The 23,664-nt window shown below is 34.7% G+C and overlaps 3 protein-coding genes across 3 annotated transcripts; 1 reads left to right on the forward strand and 2 right to left on the reverse strand.

The window, feature by feature from the left end:
* The first annotated feature begins 3,815 nt into the window (after positions 1 to 3,815).
* On the forward strand, positions 3,816 to 14,044 carry LOC114300812 (metacaspase-1). Its single transcript, XM_028245694.2, has 5 exons — positions 3,816 to 4,441; positions 6,887 to 7,217; positions 7,562 to 7,682; positions 7,798 to 8,007; positions 13,634 to 14,044. The coding sequence occupies exons 1-5, from the start codon at positions 4,048 to 4,050 to the stop codon at positions 13,691 to 13,693; spliced, it is 1,116 nt and encodes a 371-aa protein (XP_028101495.2). The 5' UTR covers positions 3,816 to 4,047; the 3' UTR covers positions 13,694 to 14,044.
* A 1,815-nt stretch (positions 14,045 to 15,859) lies between these two features.
* LOC114293191 (BOI-related E3 ubiquitin-protein ligase 1-like) lies at positions 15,860 to 17,374 on the reverse strand. Its single transcript, XM_028237251.2, has 4 exons — positions 17,193 to 17,374; positions 17,001 to 17,092; positions 16,657 to 16,910; positions 15,860 to 16,514 (listed from the first exon to the last, which is right to left on the reverse strand). Exons 1-4 carry the CDS (start codon positions 17,234 to 17,236, stop codon positions 15,996 to 15,998), a joined length of 909 nt encoding a protein of 302 aa, XP_028093052.2. The 5' UTR covers positions 17,237 to 17,374; the 3' UTR covers positions 15,860 to 15,995.
* Positions 17,375 to 18,347: 973 nt separating this feature from the next.
* Positions 18,348 to 21,516, reverse strand: LOC145797715 (uncharacterized). Its single transcript, XM_082885127.1, has 7 exons — positions 21,217 to 21,516; positions 20,579 to 20,968; positions 20,339 to 20,438; positions 20,102 to 20,250; positions 18,919 to 19,497; positions 18,709 to 18,743; positions 18,348 to 18,447 (listed from the first exon to the last, which is right to left on the reverse strand). The coding sequence occupies exons 1-7, from the start codon at positions 21,514 to 21,516 to the stop codon at positions 18,348 to 18,350; spliced, it is 1,653 nt and encodes a 550-aa protein (XP_082741253.1).
* Positions 21,517 to 23,664: the final 2,148 nt, after the last annotated feature.

The raw sequence follows: 23,664 nt of genomic DNA on the forward strand, positions 1-23,664 counted from the left end.
AGGCACCTTAACACCGACCAAGTCGTGTGCTTTTATATAATAGTGTGTGTGTATATATATATTACCATCTAGTTTTTATGATTATAAACTTTTAGATAATTAGTTTAAAATAATTAAAATAAATTGTAAATTTGTTTGGCGTAACTTTTGATAATTTATAAAATAAGTTAACATGCCTAGTTAAATATGTTATCAAATAGTTTTTGTTGTGTAAATATTCCAAATGCTCTCAAAAATATTTTTACACCAGTAATTAAGAAAAGACATGTCACTCTTTTATCAACATGTACTTGAGAGTTTCAAATAAGTAAAGCAAAGAGGGAAAAAAAAAATACAAGTTACAACTTAAAAAATCTTATTTTTTTAATCGAAAAACCTTAAAAAAAGAAGACAAATTATAGTAAATTATACTAACAGTCCCTACAGTTTGAGACTTGTGTCACTTTAACCCTTGATTTTTCAATTGTGACACATTTGACCCGGAATTATGAATTTTATTCCAAATAAGGACAATTGAAGATATCATTGTTTAATTTCAAGGGCAAAATCGTCAATTTGATCAAATATAAACTAATTTGACAAAAATAAATGTCAAAAAATATTTTCAAATTTTTAAAAATTATTTCTAATCACCACAAATAAAATTATGTAAAATTGATTAAAATTAATAAAAATTACATGATTAATTTTTAAAAATTAAATTTACATGATTATTATCCAAACAAATAATAAAAATTAATTTGGTAATAAATAAATAAATGTCTAAAAGATTTATCAATTTTACATAATTTTATCTTTATTAGTATTTTTAAAATTCAAAAATATTTTTTTGATATATATTTTTGTCAAATTAGTTTATATTTTATCAAATTGACGATTTTGCCCTTAAAAAACCGATGGTATCTTTAATTGTCCTTATTTGGAACAAGATTTAAAATTCAGGATCAAATGTATTACAATTAAAAAGTCAGGGGCCAAAGTTAATAATTTGACAGAATATTATCATGGACAATTTTATTAAAGACCACTAATCCTCACAATTCATATGTATTCATATCATTGCTTGGTTTTTTTTTTTTTTTTTTTTTTCTTTTTTCCTAACATACCATTATAGACAATATATGTAACATTCTTAGTACACATTATCAACAACCACCATTACTATCAACAATCGCCATTTTTACTGTCTTGGAATCTTTCACCTTTGCCATTCCTCCCTAACTCTGTCATACCACCGCCACACCCTTCCTAATCTAGTCACTACCCTGCCATTGTGCGACCACCATCAATGCTTTCCACTATTGGTGACCACCTCGTCTTTAGCGCAATGCCTTCCCTAATAGCCCATCGCAGGCCCATTACCCACCCCTACCCCTTCACAACCCTGCATTTTTAGCTTGCCACCAATAACTTGGACAATGATCTAGAAAAAAGAGAGATTAGATTGCAATTGATCAATTGCAATTGAGTGAGAAAAAGAAATAGTGTGTGTGGATTAGTGGGTAGGTAATTAAGGATGGGTTAAGCGGTAGTGGCACGATAGGCGAGGGAAGCTATGGAGGCAGAGGGAAGTAGTAGGTGCAATGTGAAGGGGCGTAGAGAGATGTTAGAGTTGAGAAGGGTCATGGGAAAGCGTGTGAAAATATGTGACGAGGTGTGAAAATGTCAATAGGATTAAAGTAATATTAGAGATCCCAAATAATCTATTAAATGTTTTACCAAATCTCTCGGTAATGCTATACACAAATTCACATGTGTGTAGGTCTCACACCTATGTGAGAGATTTGATAAAATATTTAATAAATTATTTAGGATCTCTAACATTACTCATAGGATTAAGGTTTGTGATAGGAAAAGATAAATATAGTTTAGTATTACTTGAAAAATATTGGTGCGGATTTAAAAAAAAAATAAAAAATTCAAGTCATGTGTATGTAAATTGAGAAAGTTGGTTTTGATTGGTTTTCTAAAAATGATTTTATTTTACTTTTCATATTTTTTATTTTTAGTGAATTTTTTTAATATTTTAAACAATTCTTTACCTTTTTAGATACAACTAACCTATGTACACTTAAAAAGTAAAATATTTGCAAAGATATATAAAAAAATCAATAAATACACAAAAATAAGAAAATATATTAAATTTTTGTATTCTTTTATATAATTTTTGTATTTAGTAAATTTTTTAAGAGTAAATTGGTGATAAATTCAATCGAAAGAGGTTGTAAGGTGTTATGTCAAATGGACATTTTTTGTTGGTAAAATGTTTAACTTTTGTAAAATAGTTTTGGTAAAAATTTCTTTTGTTTGTTTTAAACGATATTTTATTTATAATTTTATCTCTTAATTTATTTATTAACTTTTTTTAAGAGAGAAAAAAGAGAGGAGGCACCGGTGAAGGAGAAAAGAGAGGAGGCAGTCAATTTGTGTGTAAGAGAGTTGAGGGTTTGATTTTTTTTTTTTTTTTGAACAAAGAGAGAGATTTGAGGGGATAAAAGTGAGGGGTAGAAGTGGAAGGATATTTTGGTCATTGTATGATAGTTTGTCTTTATGGATATAGGGGGTTGTTTGGTGGGATTTTTTTGAGTACTTTTGGCTTTTAAAAAGTTATTTTGGACTGTTTGGTTAAACTTATTTTAAACAGCTTGTGATTGTAATAACTTATTTTAAGTCAAAAAAGTTGATTCTGAGAAGCTGCTCACCCCTTACTTATTTTAACTTATTTTTTATTTTTTTTAAAAATAGAAAAAGACACAAATGGATTATAAAATATTATTATTATTTTTTATAAGAAATGTAGACAAATAGTGAATAATAAAAAATAAAAGCTAATTAAAAAAGTTACTTCACAGTTTATTTAACAAATACTACTCAATAACTTAAATGTATATTCCAACAGTTATACCAAACAGATTAACAGCTTCTGATTAAAGTTATAATCTATAATTTGCTAAGTTATAATTTATAATCTATTTTAACAGTTAAAATAATGTTTGGTAGCTCGAGAGTTTGCCCCTCGAATCCCCCTAATGCCCAAAACGACGTCGTTTTGGGCATTAGCCTTTTTTTTTTCCCCTTCCATTTTCGAGTCTGCAGAGGGAGAGAAAGAGAAGAGAGAGGAAGAGGAGGAGAGAGGGAGAAAGCTCGCCGCCGATCGTCGCGTGTGCCTCCGCCGTCGCCGATCGTCGCAGCAGCAGCTCGTCGCCTCCGCTCCCCGCCCCCGCCTTCGCCTCCTCCTCCCCCGAATATTATGCCCCCTCCAGTCCCTCCTTCTCCTCCTCCTCCCTCCTCATTCTTCTTCTTCTCTGATCTTCCTTCTTCTTCTGCAAAAAAAAAAAAAAAAAAAAAACAAAATAAAACAAAACAAAAACGGCGTCGTTTAGGGTTTAGGGAGATTCGGGGGTAGCTTTCGAGCTACGTAGCACTGCCGTAACAGTTATACCAAAAAAGACCATTAAAAATTAGTATGTAGACCTTCGGGCAAAAAAAATCCAAGATGAATTTTTTGCCTGAACGCCCCATTGGTTAAAGATTTTTTTAAAAATATTGTATTTTAAAAACATATCTAAATTAAGTGTATTTAAAAAAATAAAAACAAAAAATACAAAAAAAAATATTAAAAATAAAAAAAATTCCAAAAACCAAACAAGATGATGATGGGCACAAATAGATTCACCCAAGGAAAAGGAAAAGGAAAAACATAGAAGGCCACGACAATGAAGCTTTTAAATTCAAAAAAAAAAAAAAAAAATTCACACGTACGCACTGCACAGAATACAGCCGGAGATGGGCAGCTGCCCGATGTCATTATTATTATTTTTTATATTTCCCTCTTCTCCCTTTTCGAAGTCAGTCTCTCTATCTCCGTGTTCTTCTATTACAACTGCCATTCTTTCCTGATTGACCCTCTTCCTTCTTATATCTCTGTCCCCATACACACCCCTTTCAATTTCCTCTCTCTCTCTCTCTCTCTCTGTAAATTCTCTTTCATCTCTCTCGTTTCTCTCTCTAAAACACACCCACACTCTCTCTCTCTCTCTCTCTAAAATGATGATGCTGGTGGACTGTTCAAATTGCCGCACACCTTTACAGCTACCACCAGGGGCCAGGTCCATCCGATGCGCCCTATGCCAGGCTGTCACTAACGTCGCTGACCCTCGCGGCCTCCCTCCTCCGCCGCCTCCTTCTTCCTCCTACCACCACCACTACCCTCCTCCGCCGCAGACTCAGCCTCCTCCTCCGCCGGCTGTTCCGTCTCCTTACAACCACGCGCCCGGTCAATCCCCATCGGTCCACGGACGCAAGAGAGCTGTGATCTGTGGGATTTCGTATCGGAACTCTCGACACGAGCTCAGAGGTTGCATCAATGATGCCAAGTGTATGAAGCACTTGTTGATCAATCGCTTCAAGTTCCCTGAACCCTCCATTCTCATGCTCACTGGTAATTCGCTTCTCTCTCGTTGTAATTTAGTTTATATATAATTTCTGTTGATCGTCGTGTATCGGTTAATTAGCTGCTGAGATTTAATTTAATTGCTAATTGTTAATTTGTTATAATTTGCTAAATGATCATTGTGAATTATTCTGAATCGATTGTGACAGATTATTATCTTTTTGTTTTGTTTTGTTTTGTTTTGTTTTGTTTTTTTTAAACTGAATTTCCCAGAGTAATACTGCTTTGTTCACATCGTTATCTTAAGCTTTTGGGATAATCCCAATTGGTGATCCAACATGATATTCGAGCCAAGTCTTGGTGGTCGATCGTGGGCAAAGTCTTTGCCCCAAATCCGTTTCTATGATATTTTTATAAACTCCATATCACCGGGTACGGGTTGGTTGTACAAGAGTGTTAGACCGCGTCAGATGTGTAGCGGGGAGTGTTAGACCGGGTCGAATGTTTAGGGACTTGTCATACATCTTCTCTAAGCTGCCCCTTCAACCATCAACAATGGTAGGAACAGAAAATCGAACCCTATCCATCCATTTGTTTTCTATGTCTGGTTCGGTGTTTGGTTTCCATGCTTCTTCCAATTGATTTTGGGTTGGATGCCTCCAATAAATAACACTCATTCACGTAAAAAAAAAAAAGAAGAAGGTAGCTAATATGTTTGTTTGTAGCACTTGGCATCTCTTTTATTTCAAAATGTGCTTTATTGATTCCTTGGATCCTGAATATGCCACTATCTGAGAACCCTATAGGTTGTTTTGTGATAGTTTTTTGGAGTCCATGCCCTCTGGTCTTGTTTTTATCAACGCTCATTGCTTATTCATTTAACATTTCTGAATTATCATTTGTCTTATCTAGTTTGTTGTGTATAATTTTCGATAAGATTTGCTGATTGTTGTTCTTGCTTATGTTGTTCAGGAAGATTGTCAAATGTAATCTTTTGGCTACAAATTCTGGATGCCCATTTGCTTTTTGATTTTCTTCCTTCAGATAAATGTTGCTCCACTGAGTTCATGGATCACATGATTGTGTAAAAAAATGTTATTCCCCTTGGGATGGTTTCTTTATACTAAAAATCTTTGTACTGCAACTAGCAGGTGTTCCATATTCTTTTTCCTTTTTATTCTTCGTCATTCCATTTTGTTAAAATTGTTTATCATACACCCTAAAATATTATCAGTTCATCACTTTTTTTAGAACTTTTCTACATTGGAACTTACAACTGGTCCTCTTTGCCAGTACAAGTAGTCTCATCTGCTGCTTTTTAGTCAGTGGCCTTGGAACCTTCAACTGATGCATCTACTTGGGCCTTTTCTTCTTTAAAGCCATTATTTTTTACGGATATAATTTACCTTTTATGTGATAGACTGCTTCAAAAATGTTATGAGCTGGTGATGAACAATGATCATCAATAATGTTAACTAGGTACCATAACAAAGATAATGCAGTAATTTGGCCCAGAATTTTTCAAAAAGGTGAATTTGCTTCATTATCAAGAGAACAAGAGCTTCTGCAATATTCAGGAAGTTCACCAGCTCCTAGCTGAATAAAATTGAAGCATGTTATTCAAATCAGGACAGATAAGACAGCAGCATGTTATTCCATGTCAGAGATCTAGAGTTTCATCAGATGAAGCCATTGGTTGTGATTGAGTATTTCTGTGATGCTGGAGAACCCTGTATCAAAATACTAAAATGCAACTCACATAAAGCCCCTTTTGATAGTCCACCCAAACAAATATTGATAGGGAGAAGGGAAGGCCTAAACTAACTTGGAATGCGGTACAAAAGAAGAATAGGAATATGTTTAGTTTAACTGCACATATAATCCTTGATAGAATGGAATGACAAAAAATTGTTCATGTAGCCTATCTCGCCTAATTGGGACACAAAGCTTAGTTTGTTTTGGTAACGTTGCTGTACATTACAAACATACTGATATGAGAGTGTAGGATGCTGTCTTGTCCAGTGCTATGATCAGTTCGTTGTTAAGTTCAATTAAAAGCCTGAGATATGAATCCATGCACGCTGAATATTACAACCTTGATATCCATTCTAGAAAAAAATGATACTGTTGAACATGAAGCCTTAGTCACACTGTTGAATGTGAATTTAAAATGTAGTTAACTATGGTCTCAACTCTCAGCTTCAGGTCTGTTGTATAAGGAAGGAACCTTCCAATTGCAACACATAAAGATGTTGAAGATAATTTTATAATTTAATTAAATGGCTCCCTTGTTCATTGTCATTGAATATTTAATAACGTTGACTTTTTTTTTGTTTTTTGGTATGACTTAGCAGCAGGTTCACTCACACACCATGGACTTTTGTTGAGACTCCTTTTGATGTTCCATATATATATATATATATATTCTATTTTTTGAACTGTTTCATGTGTGCCACTTCTAACCCAAGTCCTTTTACGAAAGTTGTATTTCAGAAGAAGAAGCTGATCCTCTTAGGCGTCCAACAAAACATAACATCAGAATGGCAATGTATTGGCTCGTACAAGGTTGTCAGCCAGGAGATTCACTAGTGTTGCATTATTCCGGTCATGGTTCACAGCAAAGGAACTACACTGGGGATGAGATAGATGGGTTTGATGAAACACTCTGTCCCCTGGATTTTGAAACACAGGGAATGATTGTCGACGATGAGATTAATGCAACAATTGTCAGGCCTCTTCCTCCTGGGGTCAAGCTTCATGCAATCATAGATGCTTGTCATAGTGGCACCGTGTTAGATTTGCCATTCCTTTGTAGGATGGACAGGTCGGTAAGGAAAAATTGAAGTCTGGCCTTCTATTGTATTTTAATTCTTTCTTGAAAGAATTAGGTAGTATTTGGTTGATTGGAATGAATGTGGAATGGAATGGACACGTTTGGTTCGCTACCAAAAATGATGAAAAGTATATTGTTAATGGAATCATTATTCATCATTATAAGGAAATGGTCATTCCAGACTATGGAATGATCATTCCATTCCCACTTCATTCTAGTGAACCAAATGTAACATTAGTACCTTTCTTGCTTTCCTCCTCTCTTCCTCTCTAAAAAAATTATTGATGTGCAGTTAATATTCATTATTATAATGTATGTATATTTTGGGGATATAGGACTGGGCGGTATATATGGGAGGACCATCGTCCCCGATCAGGTGTATGGAAAGGAACAAGTGGTGGGGAGGTCATTTCCTTCAGTGGCTGTGATGATGATCAAACCTCTGCTGATACAGCTGTAATGCTTTACTGATTTAATTAACTCCTTCCTCATTTTTTTTTTCAAGAATTCAAATATATGTCTTTCAGCTCACAATTGGGAATAAACAACCAGGAAATCTTTATGTTGACAGGCTCTATCTAAGGTCACTTCAACTGGTGCAATGACCTTTTCTTTCATCCAAGCAATTGAACGTGGCAACGCAACTACATATGGGAATATGCTAACTGCAATGCGGTCTACCATCCGCAATACAGACAACAATGATTTAGGTGGTGGCATTGTCACATCACTTCTCACTATGCTTTTGACGGGAGGGAGTTTGGGTGTCGGGATGAGACAGGTATGTTTTTCTTTACTGCAACAGAGTTAGATGTTTATATTGTGAATGTTTGCCGATGAAAATGTTTATATTTGATTGCAATCATCATAACAAATTGTAAATAGGGATGGTTATATTTTAGAATAATTGAAGAACAAAATTCCCCACATTACGTCAAAGTTGTACATTTCATGCATATCACTGCAGGAAAGCTATGAATTCATAACGAAATTATATTATAATCAACAGAAATATAATATGTTTTTAGGGGTGACAATTGGTTCAATAATTAAGACTTGGCCTCATAACCTTGAGGTTATGGGTTCAAGTCTTGGAACCACCACTTTGTGCATTATGTCAAAAGTTAAGTGTGTATACAGTCTTTCCCCTCCCAAACATACATTAATGTGTACTAATTGTGCGTTGTTGTTGTTTTTTTTAGAAATATAGTGGGTATGTTTGGTTTGTGTTTGAGAGATGTGTTTTAGAGATAAAAAGTACGAAAAGTTGTTTGGTTTGGTTTTTTTCAAAAGATGTTTTGGAAAATTATTTTGAGAGAGAGTTTTGGAAAAAGTGATTGATTTGATGTGTGTGTGAGAGAGATTTGTTTTGAAAACTTGTTTGGTTTACAAGTTTTGAGAAATTTTTTTGGAAAAATTTGTTTGGTTTGATTACTTTTAAAAACTTATTTGTAGAGAAAATTTCTCAAAAATTTTTCAGAAATACAAACCAAACGAACCCAGTATGTTTTTGGTTTGCTTTTGCTTGATGACCTGGGGTATGTTCTAGTTTTGTTTTGTACCTGGGTTGCTTGATTTGCATGAAATTTTAATTTACCCCAAAAAAAAAAATAAAATAAAGATAGTACCAAATGTAGCTTAATTTTGAACGTGTCAACGAGGAGTGAAAATAGTAAGATGTTTTATGTTTTTACAAAAATATAGTTGTACTAGAGAAAAATTGAAGATTCATGGAAATAATTTTCCGTCCATGATTTTTAGTTGTTTATCTACTTAGAAGCTTAACCAAGTTAGGGCAGATACTTACCCCCAAAAAAGAAGTTAGGGCATAGAACAATCAATTTGGTTTGACAAGGATTATGTGGTTTATTTTGCTCAGCTGAATAAAAATTAAAGGACAAAATTCATTTTACCCCCTTATGGTTTCACCCTGAAGCACTTTATCCACTTTGTGATTTAAAAATTGCCAATAAACCCCCTTATCGTTTTGATCATTTTGCACTTTGCCCCTTGTTATTAATTCCATCCAAAAAGACAGAAGTGTTCCACACTCACCAAATAGAGAATTGGCAATGAAAAAATGTCAGTCAAAGTCAAAATACAATGTTAAAGGGCAAGTTTGTCCTTCCCTTCATCTTATTCTCCAAACCCTAACCTTTCTCCTCCATCAGCCACGTCCTCATGCCCCTCCTGCCGCCACCTATCTCCTCCCGCCTCCCTCGGTGCCCAGACTGCTGCCCTCGCCTTCTCCCCAACCTCCTGCAGCAGTGGCAGAAGCATGAATTGTGCATAGGAGGGGCCAACTTATATAATTTCAAAATTTGATAATAAAATTCTTATGAAATTGTGCACAAGGGATCAAACTATATAATTACAAAAATTGATAATAAAATTCTAATTATTTTACTTTTGTTATCATATCATAAACTAAGGGTTGGTTTGGGAAGTGACTTTTTGGTTTTTTAGCTAAAATATGAAGTAAAAAAAACTAAAACATTTGATAATGACTTTTTGATTTTTATTTTTTTTTAAACAAAAAAATGTATAAAAAGTAAAGAGTATAAAAATGAATTTTGATTTTTTGTATGACTTCTTGAATTTTTAACTTTTTAAGCGATTTTTTTTTTTTTTTTTTTAAAGTTTTTTGGCTATATTTACCAATTGTCAAAGGCATCCATAATTGCTTCTATAAAAAATTGATAAGTGGCGAAAATAATTATGCTAAGTTACAAATATTAAAGAAACACTAAGGTAGTGTTCAATTTATCGAAATGAAGATGAAATAAAATTATAATTCTATTAGAATGCCAATTTTCATGTTTGGCTTATTAAAATAATAAAAAAAATATGTTTTTATAAATAAAATTATCATTCACTATTGTAAGTGGTCATTTCTTAGAGAACTTGTGGAATTTTCATTCCACATTTATTCCAATAAATCAAACATTACCTAAAATAAATATAACGACTGCACTATCTAAACCAATCACAATTAATTCAGATACCACTTAAAAAATACCAATTAGTACTTTAAAGAAAAAAAAAAAATTCATTTGAAGATACTTAACAAAAATTTACAACAAGGCATATTAGTTTATTAATTATAACAATACATGGAGGGACATTTCATTGACAGTTGGACATACAAAACAAAATACTTAATAAAAATTTACAATGAGGCATATTAGTTTATTAATTATAACAAACGTGGAGGTTCATTTCATTGACGCTTGGTCGTACAAAACAAAATTGTATAGTATCCTATGGGATTCTTGAAAACTTTGTAGGCACGATGGCCTCTCCCTGCCACCCTCTATGTCCACCGTTGTCTCGCAACCTCCTCTCCCTCCACCGCCCCTTCTTCCCTCCTTGAAAACTTTGTAGGCACGATGGCCTCTCCCTGCCACCCCCTATGTCCACCGTTGTCTCGCAACCTCCTCTCCCTTTCCCTCCCATCACCACCGCCCCTTCTTCCCTCCTTGATTTGCATTCTTGCCTCCTATCCCCTCCCGGACCATCGCTGTTGCCCCCTCTCTCCTCCCCGATCATCTCCGTCAAAAGATTTGTTGTTAAATATAGTGTATGTATATATAAATAAATATTGTGTATATGTATATATGTATCAGTTTGTATATAAAATATAATTAAATTAAAATTAAGTGATTTAACTGAATTAATTTTGTTTTTAATTGAATTAAGTAGATTTAATTTGTGATTTATTTGAATAATTTTTTTTTTCTTCATGGGATGTTAATGTTGTTTAAGTTATAAATTATGGAGTTAGAAGTTAATTTCACATCTATCATTGCAATTTGTCTATATTTGAATTGCAAGGGTAACGTTCTCTAGTGTTAAACCACGGGGATGCAATGTAAAGTGGATTTGTGGTGTTAGAAGTTAATTTCACATCTATCATTGACGGAGGTTGCAATTTGTCTATATTTGAATTGCAAGGGTAAAGTTCTCTAGTGTTAAACCACGGGGATGCAATGTAAAGTGGATTTTTTCCAAAAATTAAATAAATAAGTCTTTGATAAAGTCAGTGTTACTACCAAATGCTTAGACCCTAGCAATTTACATCTTGAAATGCATGTTCCAAAACATGATACACGTAATTTTTTATTATAAAGAAGTAAACTTTATTCTATGGGATGTCTAATTGTTAAAACAAAATTGATAATGTAATTTGTGTAAATCTACTCCTATTAAACCACATTTTATAGCATGTGGCATACGATGTTGCCGTTGCCATTCTATGTACCCCAACACTCCACGTTCTAGGCATAGTTATCAGAATCTCGATCCGGATCGTAGGATCTTACAATTCTACGATTTCAATTGTGCCAAATGATCCAGATCACACTAGGATCTTAAATTTAGTAGGATCTTAAAGTTATTACGATCCTATTCATAAAAACGTATAGAATTGCAGACGATGCTGATTCTATTACGATCCCGGTCCTAATATTTTTTTTTGTCATTATTTAATTCTTATATATATTTATGTATATGTGTATATCTACATAAAAAATTTGAATATAAATATTTTTTTCAAATGTCTCTTCTAATTGATGTTGAAACATAAAAGATGCATTATATCAAATTTATCATTTTTCTTTAATCTTTTTAAAATTACGTAACATATATTATCAATATCGATAATTTTTTATTTTATTTTATATTGAACGTAGAATCTTATGATTCTCGATCCAATTCTAAGATCCGATCCACGAGTCCCTTTCAACGATCCCACGTAAGATCCCGATTTTAACAACCTTGGTTCTAGGTAGCATAGGTGCAAACAATATGAAATGGTTGGTCGACACTAATTGGCTGAATCCGGAAGTTACTGTTTATATGATAAAATCAGAAATTACCAACTGTGGTTCACAAGGTTAGCGAGAGATACAAGGCTGTTAGGTTGTGGTTCTAGCTGTTAAAATTTTAGAAAACAGAATGGTACTCTTGAAATTCATACAACTCAACAAAATTTGTCCCAAATATTCGGGGACACCTGAAATCCATAATTCTAGGTAATCCCTAAGGGCTGCACTTATTCTGATTGTGCTTGATATCTCACTAAATAGAACCTTGAGAATGAAAGGAAATACTCAAGATGTAACTGTTTTATTCCTTATGACTCATGTATGATGCTCAACCATTATAAAGATATGGTATTGTGGTTTTCATTTCCTCACAAGATCTTCATGTTATTTTATTACCTTAGTAGTCAATTTATCAATTGGTATTGCGTCATGCTCCAACTTATTGTTAACTATGCATATCTAATTTAGGAAATTACAAGACAATTATAGCAGAAACTCGTAACAATAATTCATGCACTTCATACCAACCAACCTGCCTTAAACTTGCTTTAACATAAGCTTGTTTCAAGTGCCTTGGAGCCATAATAATCAGTCTTATATAGTAACATATTCATAATTATATCCAAGGCATATAAAATTGTTCAAGTATCATGATAATCATGCACAATTTGCTAAGATGGATTTGGTTTTCATTTCGTTAAAGCTGAACCAATTTCTTAAGAATTGTGGTTTAGATTGTAAGCATCAATGTGTGAGGCAATAAATGATTGTTGGATATTAGGACCATAGGAACTGACAAGAAGTATGTTATGCTTTTTCTTGTTCTTAGAATCAGAATCAAACCAAACTATGCCTTGTGTCATAATCAAATGGGGTTAGCTATATGAATCATTTTTCGTTATTTCTGTCCAGGACTATACACTTGGTTAAAATTCTTAGAATCAGAAATATACGTGTTATGATTTTATGCTCACTTCAGGCACGGTCAAGGTAATAATTTAAAAGGATGAAATTACTTATTTTCTACGAGAAATCAAATGGAGAGATTGTAGTATGGAACTATTAGTTAGATGATCTAACTTAGATCGTACGTTACCTTTTCTCAGGCATTATTCATTGGCTTCTCTCAGTTTTTTGCTACATCTCACATTCAGTGTATACCTGTAACCCATGTAGTAGATCATTTTTCTTTTTTTGTTTCTTGTAGCAAGGCGAAAAGGTTTATTTTATTTTTCTCTTTTTTGGCCAACACAGATTCCCAGCTTATATAGTATGATTATGTATGCTTATTCTTTCTGGATAACATGAAAAAGAATCCGTATTGTTGAAAATATGTGAGCAAAAGCATCCATGTTTTTTTTTTTTGTTTCTTTTTTTCCTAATATCTATCTTATCTAGCTTTTCAAAATATGCTGAATTTCAAGATGGCAAGTGTTAAACTCATTGATTATAACCGTAGTTTAATATCAAAATTCTCTCATGCATAATCTTAGTAGTTATGTGTATATATATTTCACTAACTTGGTCAGACGACAATGGTGATCGTGAGGCTAATTTTAAACTTTGATTCTTTTGCTGCAGGAACCGCAGTTAACAGCTAATGAAGCATTCGATGTGTATTCGAAGCCTTTCTCCATATAATGTAGTAAAGCTTTGTCTCTTTTCATCGCTTATGGTCTTATTTTGAGCATTGTCCCATTTCATTGAGTCGGATTTTATTGAAATACTTTCGAAGTTTGCAAACAAAACACAAATTTTCATTTGTGCAAAATAGTGGGTTCCACTACTTTGGATGAGATCAATACACACTTAATAAATATGGGAAGTGTGTGAACTAATTCATTTTTCATTTCAATAGCTTATGGGTAGTGTGTAAACCAATTCATTTTTCATTTCAATCGCTTGTAATGTATTTTGAGTGTGGATTGAGTCTGTACAGTAATTGAAAAGAAAAACATTTCCATCTTTAATTTAAGTTTCAGTGTTCTGTTAGCTGTTATCTTTCTTTTTCTTTTTATTTTTTATTTTTACTGTGATCTATATTATCCATATCTCTCTGTGAATATTTTTGTGTATGTCGCATCTAAAGCAGGAGGGGATGGGTTGATTTGGGGGTCGGTGTTTATCAAACCAAGCCAAACCAAACCAAACCAAACAAATAATAGTGTCTCAAGTGGAGTTGGCTTATATAAATCAATATTCACCTATTTTCTTTGTCAGATAAATTAAATAAAGGAAAATTTACCCATAAGTCCTAGTTTCTGAAAAGTTGAACCATTTAGTCCTAAAAATTTTTTTATGCTCCATTTAGTCCCATTTGCACATCAATCTAGTGTTTGAAACATTAATCTGATGTTCGAAATCTAATGTTCGAAACGTTAATCTGATGTTCGAAATCTAATGTTCGAAACATTAATCTGATGTTTGAAACATTGTAATGGGACTTTTCAGTTTATAAGAAAACTTTTAGGACTAAATAATGTATATAAGTTATTAATTTGGGATTTATTGGTGCATCCCCCTTAAATAAATTCATTTTTTTTTTTTTTCATAATTGCATCTCATGTCAAAATTTAGGTCAAAATCACAGAAAGTGAAAGAAAAATGGTGTTTTAAATTCATTCCAAGTATGGTTGAGGAATCATGTCCAAAACGAAAATGAGCCACGACTATTTTTCTTTAAATTTTTTCGTGAATGTAGCAAATATTATTGTTGTATGAGATTTATCTCCCAAATTCTCCTAAATCATTGTTCATTGAAGATTCTACTGTGCATATTTGGCTTATCTAATTGCTCATGTTATACTACTGCAATATACCATCTCAGAAAAGATTTAACATTTTCAACAGATTATCAACATTTGTTTTTAAAAAAATCAATAATTTCTGCATAATTGGAAACAAATCCATTTGATCTTGAATTCTAAATAGCAACAAAGACAGAAAAGTAAAGAGAAATGAATGAAGAGGAAGTGAAATATTATTTTCATTTTTTTCCCTCTACAAATTCAACAACACTTTGGTGTATAATTTTGGAAAATTTAGTCAAAATCCTTCCATTGGACCCTTATTTGGTGAAAAAGTAACCCAATTTATTTTGCTTTATAAACCTCTTAAGGAGAAAACATAAAATTGAGTAAGAACAAAATAAAATATATATTTTTTTTCTTAAACAATATTACCAGAGCAACATGTTACTGATACTGTTTATATCAATTTTCACTGTAACAATAATATATATATATATATATATATTTAAGAATTTCATAATGAACATAGATTTTATTTGATAGATATGATAAGAAAATTTTAAAAATACTAATTTTATTAAAAATTGACATCTGCAACAAAAGTTATATTATTTTAAAGTTTAATGTTTTAATTTGTGTTGAACTTTTTAAGATTTTTTTTTTTTTTTTATACTTTTCCTTAATGTATTGAAGTTTTATTGTGAGTGAATTTTGATCAGCGCCTCCTACACACTGAAACTCAAGTGCATTAATGGCATTAACTAATTTATCTTTTGTCTGATGAATTTTTTGTCAAATAACCCTTTAAAATTGCTTTTTATACTTTCAAAATATATATTTTTTTCAATAAACATATCAAATGACAAATCAAATTTATTATCATTTTTAAGACGTGACAAATTTAAGATGTTAAATCTTATATATAAGAAATGAATTCTTTTAACCTAGATTCAAGTTTACTACTTTTATTAGAGTGCCATATCTTAAGAATCAACACTAGAGGGACACACTTGCTACTTCTTTTTAGATTCTAGTATAATAAGAAAGAAAGAAAAGAAAAAAAAAATAATAATAATGAATTTCATTGATTCTCCAACCCAAAATACAACCAGAAGCCAATTTTTTTTTTTTTTTAAAAAAAAAAAAAAAAATGTGTGAGAAATAAACAGATGGTGGTGGGGCGGTGGTGGGGCCTAGGACAGAAAGACTTCAAGGCTGGCGGTTTTAAGAGAGAGGCAAACAGGGCATACTTTAGTAACGGCTTCACATCTCCTACAAACACACACGTGCCGACACGGCCACATCATCACCGTCGCTACTCTCTTCCCACACGCTTTACATGCCATGCTCACCGGTTCAACTCGGTCCGGGTCCACGTACGATGATTCAGCGTCCTCCGCCACTCCTCCTCCGCACCCGGTGCATCCTTGCCTACTCCCTCCTCCCCCTCCGTGCACATTAGCCTGCTGCCTCAGCGCCGCCCTCAACGACGCCGCTGTCTCCTCCAACTTCCTCGCCTTTGCCTGCCAAACATGCGCCTCCTCGCTATACTGCGCCGCCCTCTGTTCCAACTCTGCGTTCCTTCGCACCGCCAGTTCGCACTCAAGTTCTCTCTCTTTCAGCCTCTTCGACGCTCTCTCTTCCGCTGCGTATATGAGCGTACTGTAGTGCCTCTGCCACTTGTCCGCTAACGTGCGCCGCAACTGGTCAGCCTGCATTACATTCCAATTTACAAACATGGTTTTTGAAGTTGAGAAAAATGAAGAATTAAGGGAGACCCATTTGCATGTTCAAAAAAAGAAAAAAAAAGAAAAAAAAAAGGGAGACCCATTTGAATTTGAGAGAGATAATAACATGGGTTTTGATGATTTCGTCGATTTGGTCACTCTGTTCTACGATTTGGGCAGTGCGATCTTCAGTCAACATGGATGTGAAGGACAAGAATGGCAATGACAATGGCGTACACATCTTCTGTGGTGCTGGTTGTGGTGACGGTGTTGGTGGTGGTGGTGGTGGTGGTGGTGGTTGTAGAGAGAAGAGGTTAGTGGGTGCTAGAGATAATTCAGTATCGGCAACTTCTCTCCTCCTCTTGCGAGAATTGATTGCCACTGCAGAGAGGAAGTAACAATGTCACAGTTACGTTTTTGTTTAAAGAAGTAAAGAGGAGAGAGAGAGAGAGAGAGAGAGAGAGAGAGGACCTCCATTGTTGAGGAACATCGCAGAGTGAATGAGAGTTGCAAACGGGTGTGGGTGCAATGGAAGGTTTGTTAGAAGGTTTCCCTGGCCGTTTCTGCAAAAGACAATTAATAAATGAGATCAAAACAAGTGACATAGATAGATACAGATAGAGATAGATCAATCAAACGAGAGAGAGAGAGAGAGAGAGAGACCCTTTGGAGAAGAGGAGTGAGGGGTATTGGTGGTGAAGGGCCATATGAGATTATAAAGAGAGTGAAACGGTGCTACCGATCGAATGAATACCAAAGTGATCCAGAGAGAGATGAAAAACACGAAGAGACGTGACCAATCGTCACCACCAACTCACGAACGCTGACAATTGCAGCAGCAATATGAATATACAAAACAACTCTCACAGAATTTTTAGTAGAGAGACGGCGACTCTGTTTTGGTTTCAGATTTAAAAATATATAAATAATTAAAAGTTAATTTGGTGAAAAACATTAAAAAAAATTTATAACATTTATTATTTTTATATAAATTTGTGTTTTTGGAGGGAAGAAATATATTTTTTTAATATTTATTTTTGTCAAATTAATTTTTATTTTTCTAAAAATATAGTTTCAAAAAATTAATCCAAACAAAATTTTTGACTAAATTTTTTATAATCATAATTTTAGGGTCCATTTAGATTAAGATTAGCGTGCATTTTAAATCAAGAGATTTAATTTTAATCATTTATGGACAATAACTTAAATTTAAATAAAGTAGTTTACTTATGAATTTTAAAATTAAGTTCAATGACTTTATCACGATGGATTTGAACTAATTATTTAAAATCATGTTAACAATTCTCTTTCTAATTGGATCCCCTAAACAAATCATGTAGCAAAAAAAAAAAATTGAAGAGGGATACATTTTATCCCAATTTTGTTAGGTGGTTGAGATTTTTTTTTTGATCAGCCAAAAAACTTTTATTGATGAACAAAGAACTCTTTACATTAAGAAAGGAAAGGAAAAAAGATAGGTGCAAAAAGTATCATCGCGAGACATACCAATTCCAACTAGGCACTGATAAACCCGCCTAATCCCTTGCCAGCACACCATCAAAAGTTGGCGAGAAACCAACCAAAGCAAAGAAAAAAGGGCAACAAAATACAACAAAAACCCCACCAACATAGCACAGCAGCAACCCGCCATAGATCCACTATTTGCAAGACCAAGACACAGACAAACAATAAGCAAATGAAAACAACACCAAACCCTTCAGAACAACACAGCAGCAAAATTCAACAACAACTACCATCAACCCAAAACCAAAAAGAGCAGTAACCATTAGCAGCAACAACAACTAACAGCAACTAGATTCACTCCAATGCATCAGCAGCCCTATCACACCTCACTTGAGACATCTCCTGATCCAAGGAGTCAAGAAGACATCCAGCATCCAATGACAGCAAAATTGTCCTGCAAAAAAATCAGCATAGAGCAAAAATAGCTGAAAAAACGCCAGAAATTCACCCTTCACCTCAAACATAGTCTGACCATTAACCATCCTCAGCTTAACACCAATGATAGCTAGAAACCAAGCCGAATCTCCTGAATGTTGCAAATAATCTGCTGCACTAAGTAACAACAATCCTTGGAATAAGATTTGGCCCACAATGCAATCCTTGTCTTGATTAATTCACACAGCTCCTCCAAGTGCATCTAACTTTCACAAAATACTTTCTCATTCCTAAATTTCCATAAAGACCACAATACTGCAAATGGTATAATTTGCCAGATCATATTCAAATAATTTCTCCACTTGAAGCCCCTCCACCAATTAAGGATTCCTTTCACTGTTTGTGGGATTACCCATGTCAGTCCCTACCACTGCATCAGATTACACCAAACTCTCCAAGCAAACGGGCACCAGATGAGAAGATGAAATACAGTTTCAAGCTCCCCATTACAGAACACACACATAGTAGATGCATCTGGCCCCAACACTCCAATCCTTTGTAAAAAACCAACTGTTTTCAGCCTCCCCTTCCAAGCTAGCCAACCAAGAAATTGGACCTTTGGGGGAGAAAAATTATTCCAAATCAACTTTGTTACCACTAGTGAAGATGAAGGCACAACCAAAGAATACAAAGATGAGACAGAGAACTCACCAGATGAAGATGCCAACCACCCAAGACCATCCTCCCTATCAGAGAGGCCAACCAAATTCTGATCTAAAAAGGTAATCAATCTGTTAAGTTCATCAGCCTCCCATCCTAATAACTTTTTTCTAAACTTGAAATTCCACCTAGTTGAGACTTCATTCCTCTGTACCACTAATCTCAGAGACACCTCTTTTTCTATTGATAGACTAAACAACCTAGGAAATTCATTCTTAACACAGCATGCCCCCATCCAGTAATCAGCCCAAAAATGAATTCTACTCCCATTACCCACCACCACCCGATTATTATCTAGGAAAACACTCAAAAGCTGACGATTAGATTGACCTATGCTAATGATTCCACCCTAGATTTTTGAATAAGTACCAATGAAAGTAGTAATAGGCAGCCAATATTCTTTTCCCCAAGGTGTTTGATTCAGCCCCGAACCTCCACCATCATTTAGCTGACAAGCAATCATTAACCACCTTGATTCTTCTAATACCCAACCCCCTATTCTTTTTACTTTTGGTTGCTTCCAACTAGCTAACCAGGTGGACCTTTCTCTTCAATTCAGACCCTCCCTAGAGAAAATTTGCTTGAATCCTTTCTATTAGCTTAGCTACAGATACATGAAGCTTAAAGATAGATAAGTAATAGATAGGAAGACTAGATAACACATATTTTATAAGAGTCACTCTCCCACCAAAAGATAAAAATTGCCTTCTCCAAGAAGCTAATCTGACTCTGCACTTTTCGATTACTGGTTTCTATGTTTTCTTTAACCTGGGACTAGCCGCCAAAGGCAGACAAAGATACATTAGTGGAAGCTTCTGACTTGCACAGTTAAGTCTGGAAGCAAACTTCATCACCTCAACATTAGACACTCCACTTCCACATATGGAGCTCTTATGAAAATTAATCTTCAACCCTAAAAACAGTTTAAAACACCTCAAAATTCGTTTAATTACCATGACCTCCTCCATATTAGCTTCACAAAAAATTATTGAATTATCTGCAAATTGGAGACGTGAGACCACCACTTCATCTTTACCCACTATAGCTCCCCTAACCAGCCCCAGTGATCTGGCTCTTTCCATTAACATGTTCAGACCTTTAGCTACCAAATTGAAAAGGAATAGAGACAACGGATCACCTTGCTTGAGGCCTTTTTCAGGAATGAACTTAGCCGTAAGGGAGCCATTCACTGACACAGACACTTTGGCCGATGCTAAACACTCCTTGATCCAACCTCACCACCTTGCCCTGAACCCAAACTTTTCCATCATAGAGAACAAACACTCCAAACTGACAGAATCATACGCTTTTTGAAAATCAAGCTTGAGTATCAACCCTTTTCTTCGACTTCCTTTCTACCAATCAACAATCTCATTCGCAATGAGGACACCATCCATAATATTTCTACCTCCCAAAAAGGATGATTGTACCTCTCCAATCACCCTGGGCATCACCTTCTTGATTCTATGTGACAAAACCTTAGCTACAATCTTATACAAAGACCCAATAAGACTAATTGGTCTAAAATCTGATAAACTAGTTGGGCACTCAATTTTTGGGATCAAAGTGATAAAAGAATTATTCACACCAGCCACCAATTTCCCATTTTTATAAAATTCTTTGAAAAATTGAAGGACATCAGACTTCAAAATTTCCCAGCACTTCTGAAAGCAAATTAGGTTGAACCCATTAGGACCAGGAGACTTATTTCCATCACAACTCTTAATAGCAGCCCACACCTCATCTTCAAAAAAAGCTGCTTCCAGATTTCCAGCTAGTTGGTCGTGGCCAATAGATTTAAATTGACCCTTCAATTTGGCCTATTCCTCAAATTTTCAGTGAACAAACCTTTAAAATGCTTAAACACCTCATGTTTCACCATAGTGGGATCCTTATGGAGTACTCCTTCAACTGTAATTGAATTCAGTAAATTTCGATTCTGCCTACAAGATGCAGTGGTATGAAAATACCTTGTATTCTTGTCCCCCTTCAAGCTCCAGTCCAGTCTAGACTTTTGAAGCCATAACCACTCGTCCCTCTTCCTTAGAGACCATACCTCCTTCCTTACCTCCCTTCGCCTGACTATTTCAGCCTTTGTCAAATCTCTAGACTCAGCCAACGGATCAAGCTCATGAAGCTCCACCTCAGCTTTTTTGAGTGAGTAAGAAACATTGCCAAATACCTCATCATTCCACTTCTTTAATTCCAACTTGAGATATCTAAGTTTTGTTGTTATGATAAACCCAGCCCACCCAGAGACATTTGAAGCCTCCCACGACTGCTTGACCACATCTAGAAACTTAGGATGTAATGACCAAGCATTTAAGAACCTAAACAGCTTTGGCCCCCAATCCCTTTCATCCTCCATCGATATTAGGGGATAGTGGTCAAACACACTCCTTGGATGGCCGCATAAATTTAAAATTTCTCATCCACTCAGGTGCTAGGAGAACTCTGTACCCTCATCTTCTGAATTACTCCATGAGAATTGCCTTCCATGCATTGGAACTTCATACAAAGCTAACCCCTCAATAAACTCATTGAATTCTACCATCCCTCTATCCCTTCTTATGTGCCCTTTTCTTTCCCCTACATTTCTAATTTCATTAAAGTCGCCCTCCACACACCAAGGATCTGGAAATCCTGATTTGAAGCTGGAAATAACTTTCCAGACTTGCCGTCTGCTTATTGCATCATTTGGCGCATAAACATTAATCAAAACACACCTAAAAGCTGGAAGTAATGTATCTGACAACAAGATGAACCTTCTAGAACCACAACACTGAGATAATGCAAACACATAAGGCTTCCAAACGCACAACAAACCACCAGTCGAACCTTTCGCATCCATAAACATATACTTCATTTCATCAACATGCCAAACCGATCTCACCAAATCATCTAACATACCTTCTTTCTTAGTCTCTTAAAAGAAGGCACAATCAATTTTTCTCTCTTTAAGTAATGCCCCGATTCTTCTTCTCTTCTTCGGCCTTCCAAAGCCCCTAACATTCCAAGACAATAACTTCATTGGAAACATGAAATTGAACACCTATATCACCCATGAAACTGTTTAAACTAGAATTGCTTCATCCCTTTAAGCGACCCTCTCCGTATCATTCTTTTTTAGCTCCATAATTCTTTGTAATACTTCATTTTCCTTCCTTTTAAAACTGATGCCCAGAGATTTTCCCACCTTCACCATCTTCTGTGCTTCCTCAAGGGCTTGGTCATTACCTATATTTGCCATACCAGGCGAGCTTGACCGAGTTAGAACAGTCGTAGTAACTCTGAACATAGGTCCTTCATATGTGACAACCCTCACCTCTGATTAGTTCTAATCTATGATTAAGCATGACAAGTAACTGATTAAGAATAAAATTCTGAACTGATTGTATGAGTGTATTGTTTTGAATGCATTTCTATCTGTTTGATTTCTGAATGAATCTGTTCATGTTTTAACTTTGAACTGCGAATTGAAGGTCTTATCGGCGACCGAACCAGAAATTAATTAGTGTTATATGCTAATTAGAATTTATGTGATTTTATGATAGGTTAAATTAAAATTTGATTCGAAAGGATTAAATTAGATTAAATATAGTTAAATCACATTAGTTTGAGGTTATTACCAAATTACCATTGAGTGGCCATTTCCTACAAACTTTGTTTGGACTTAATTGTTGCATTTCATATCATCTCCTCAGCCTTTTCTAGACCCAAATCGTATGAGAGAGGAAGAGTAGAAGAAAAGGGTTGAATTTACCTAGATTTTGCTTGAACTTAGAAGATTTGAAGGTTAATTGCAAAATTGAGCTAGCACTTTTGAAATTCAAGACTTAAGGTAAAGAATTCACCTTCTTGGTTGTGAATTTAAGTTGTTCTTGCATGATTCATGGGAAAATTAGTGATCTAAGTCAAGATTTGATTTAAAGTGTTGAGTTGAGAGTGAATTCTTGCATGCATGCACATACTCTAGCATTTTGAGGTTGTTTTCATAAGAATTTCCACATGCATGTCTACATTTGGGTTGTAGTTCATGAATTCATCATGTTTTGGAGTTCAAACTTGCATTTGGTTATGTTTTGGAACATTGGAATCCATTAAAACACTTGCATGTGATGTTCTTACATTGTTCTTCAAGTTTCCTTTGAATTTGTGTTCAATTGACTTACCTATGGGCTTTTATTTTACAAATTGATCTTTGAAACATGTTGTATTATGGGTTTTCAAGTGTTTTCCAGAAAATTAGCCCAAAAGAATCGAATTTAAAGCTTTAAAAGTCGAGTTTCATGCTTGAGGATCAATCTGGAAATTCCAAATTTTGGACCCACGCTCGAGCGTAGGACCTCACGCTCGAGCGTGCACTCTGAGTACATGCACTTCCGCTTGAGCGTAGGAAGTCACGCTCGAGTGTGAAATGCATATGCCCAGAAGTTCATATGTTTTGCAGTCCGCTCGAGCGAGAGAATTCACGCTCGAGCGAGGATCTGAGTCTCACGCTCGAGCGGAGGTCGAG

The sequence above is a fragment of the Camellia sinensis genome, chromosome 8, assembly GCF_055761805.1.
Source record: "Camellia sinensis isolate YWXY chromosome 8, ASM5576180v1, whole genome shotgun sequence".
Lineage (NCBI taxonomy): Eukaryota > Viridiplantae > Streptophyta > Magnoliopsida > Ericales > Theaceae > Camellia > Camellia sinensis.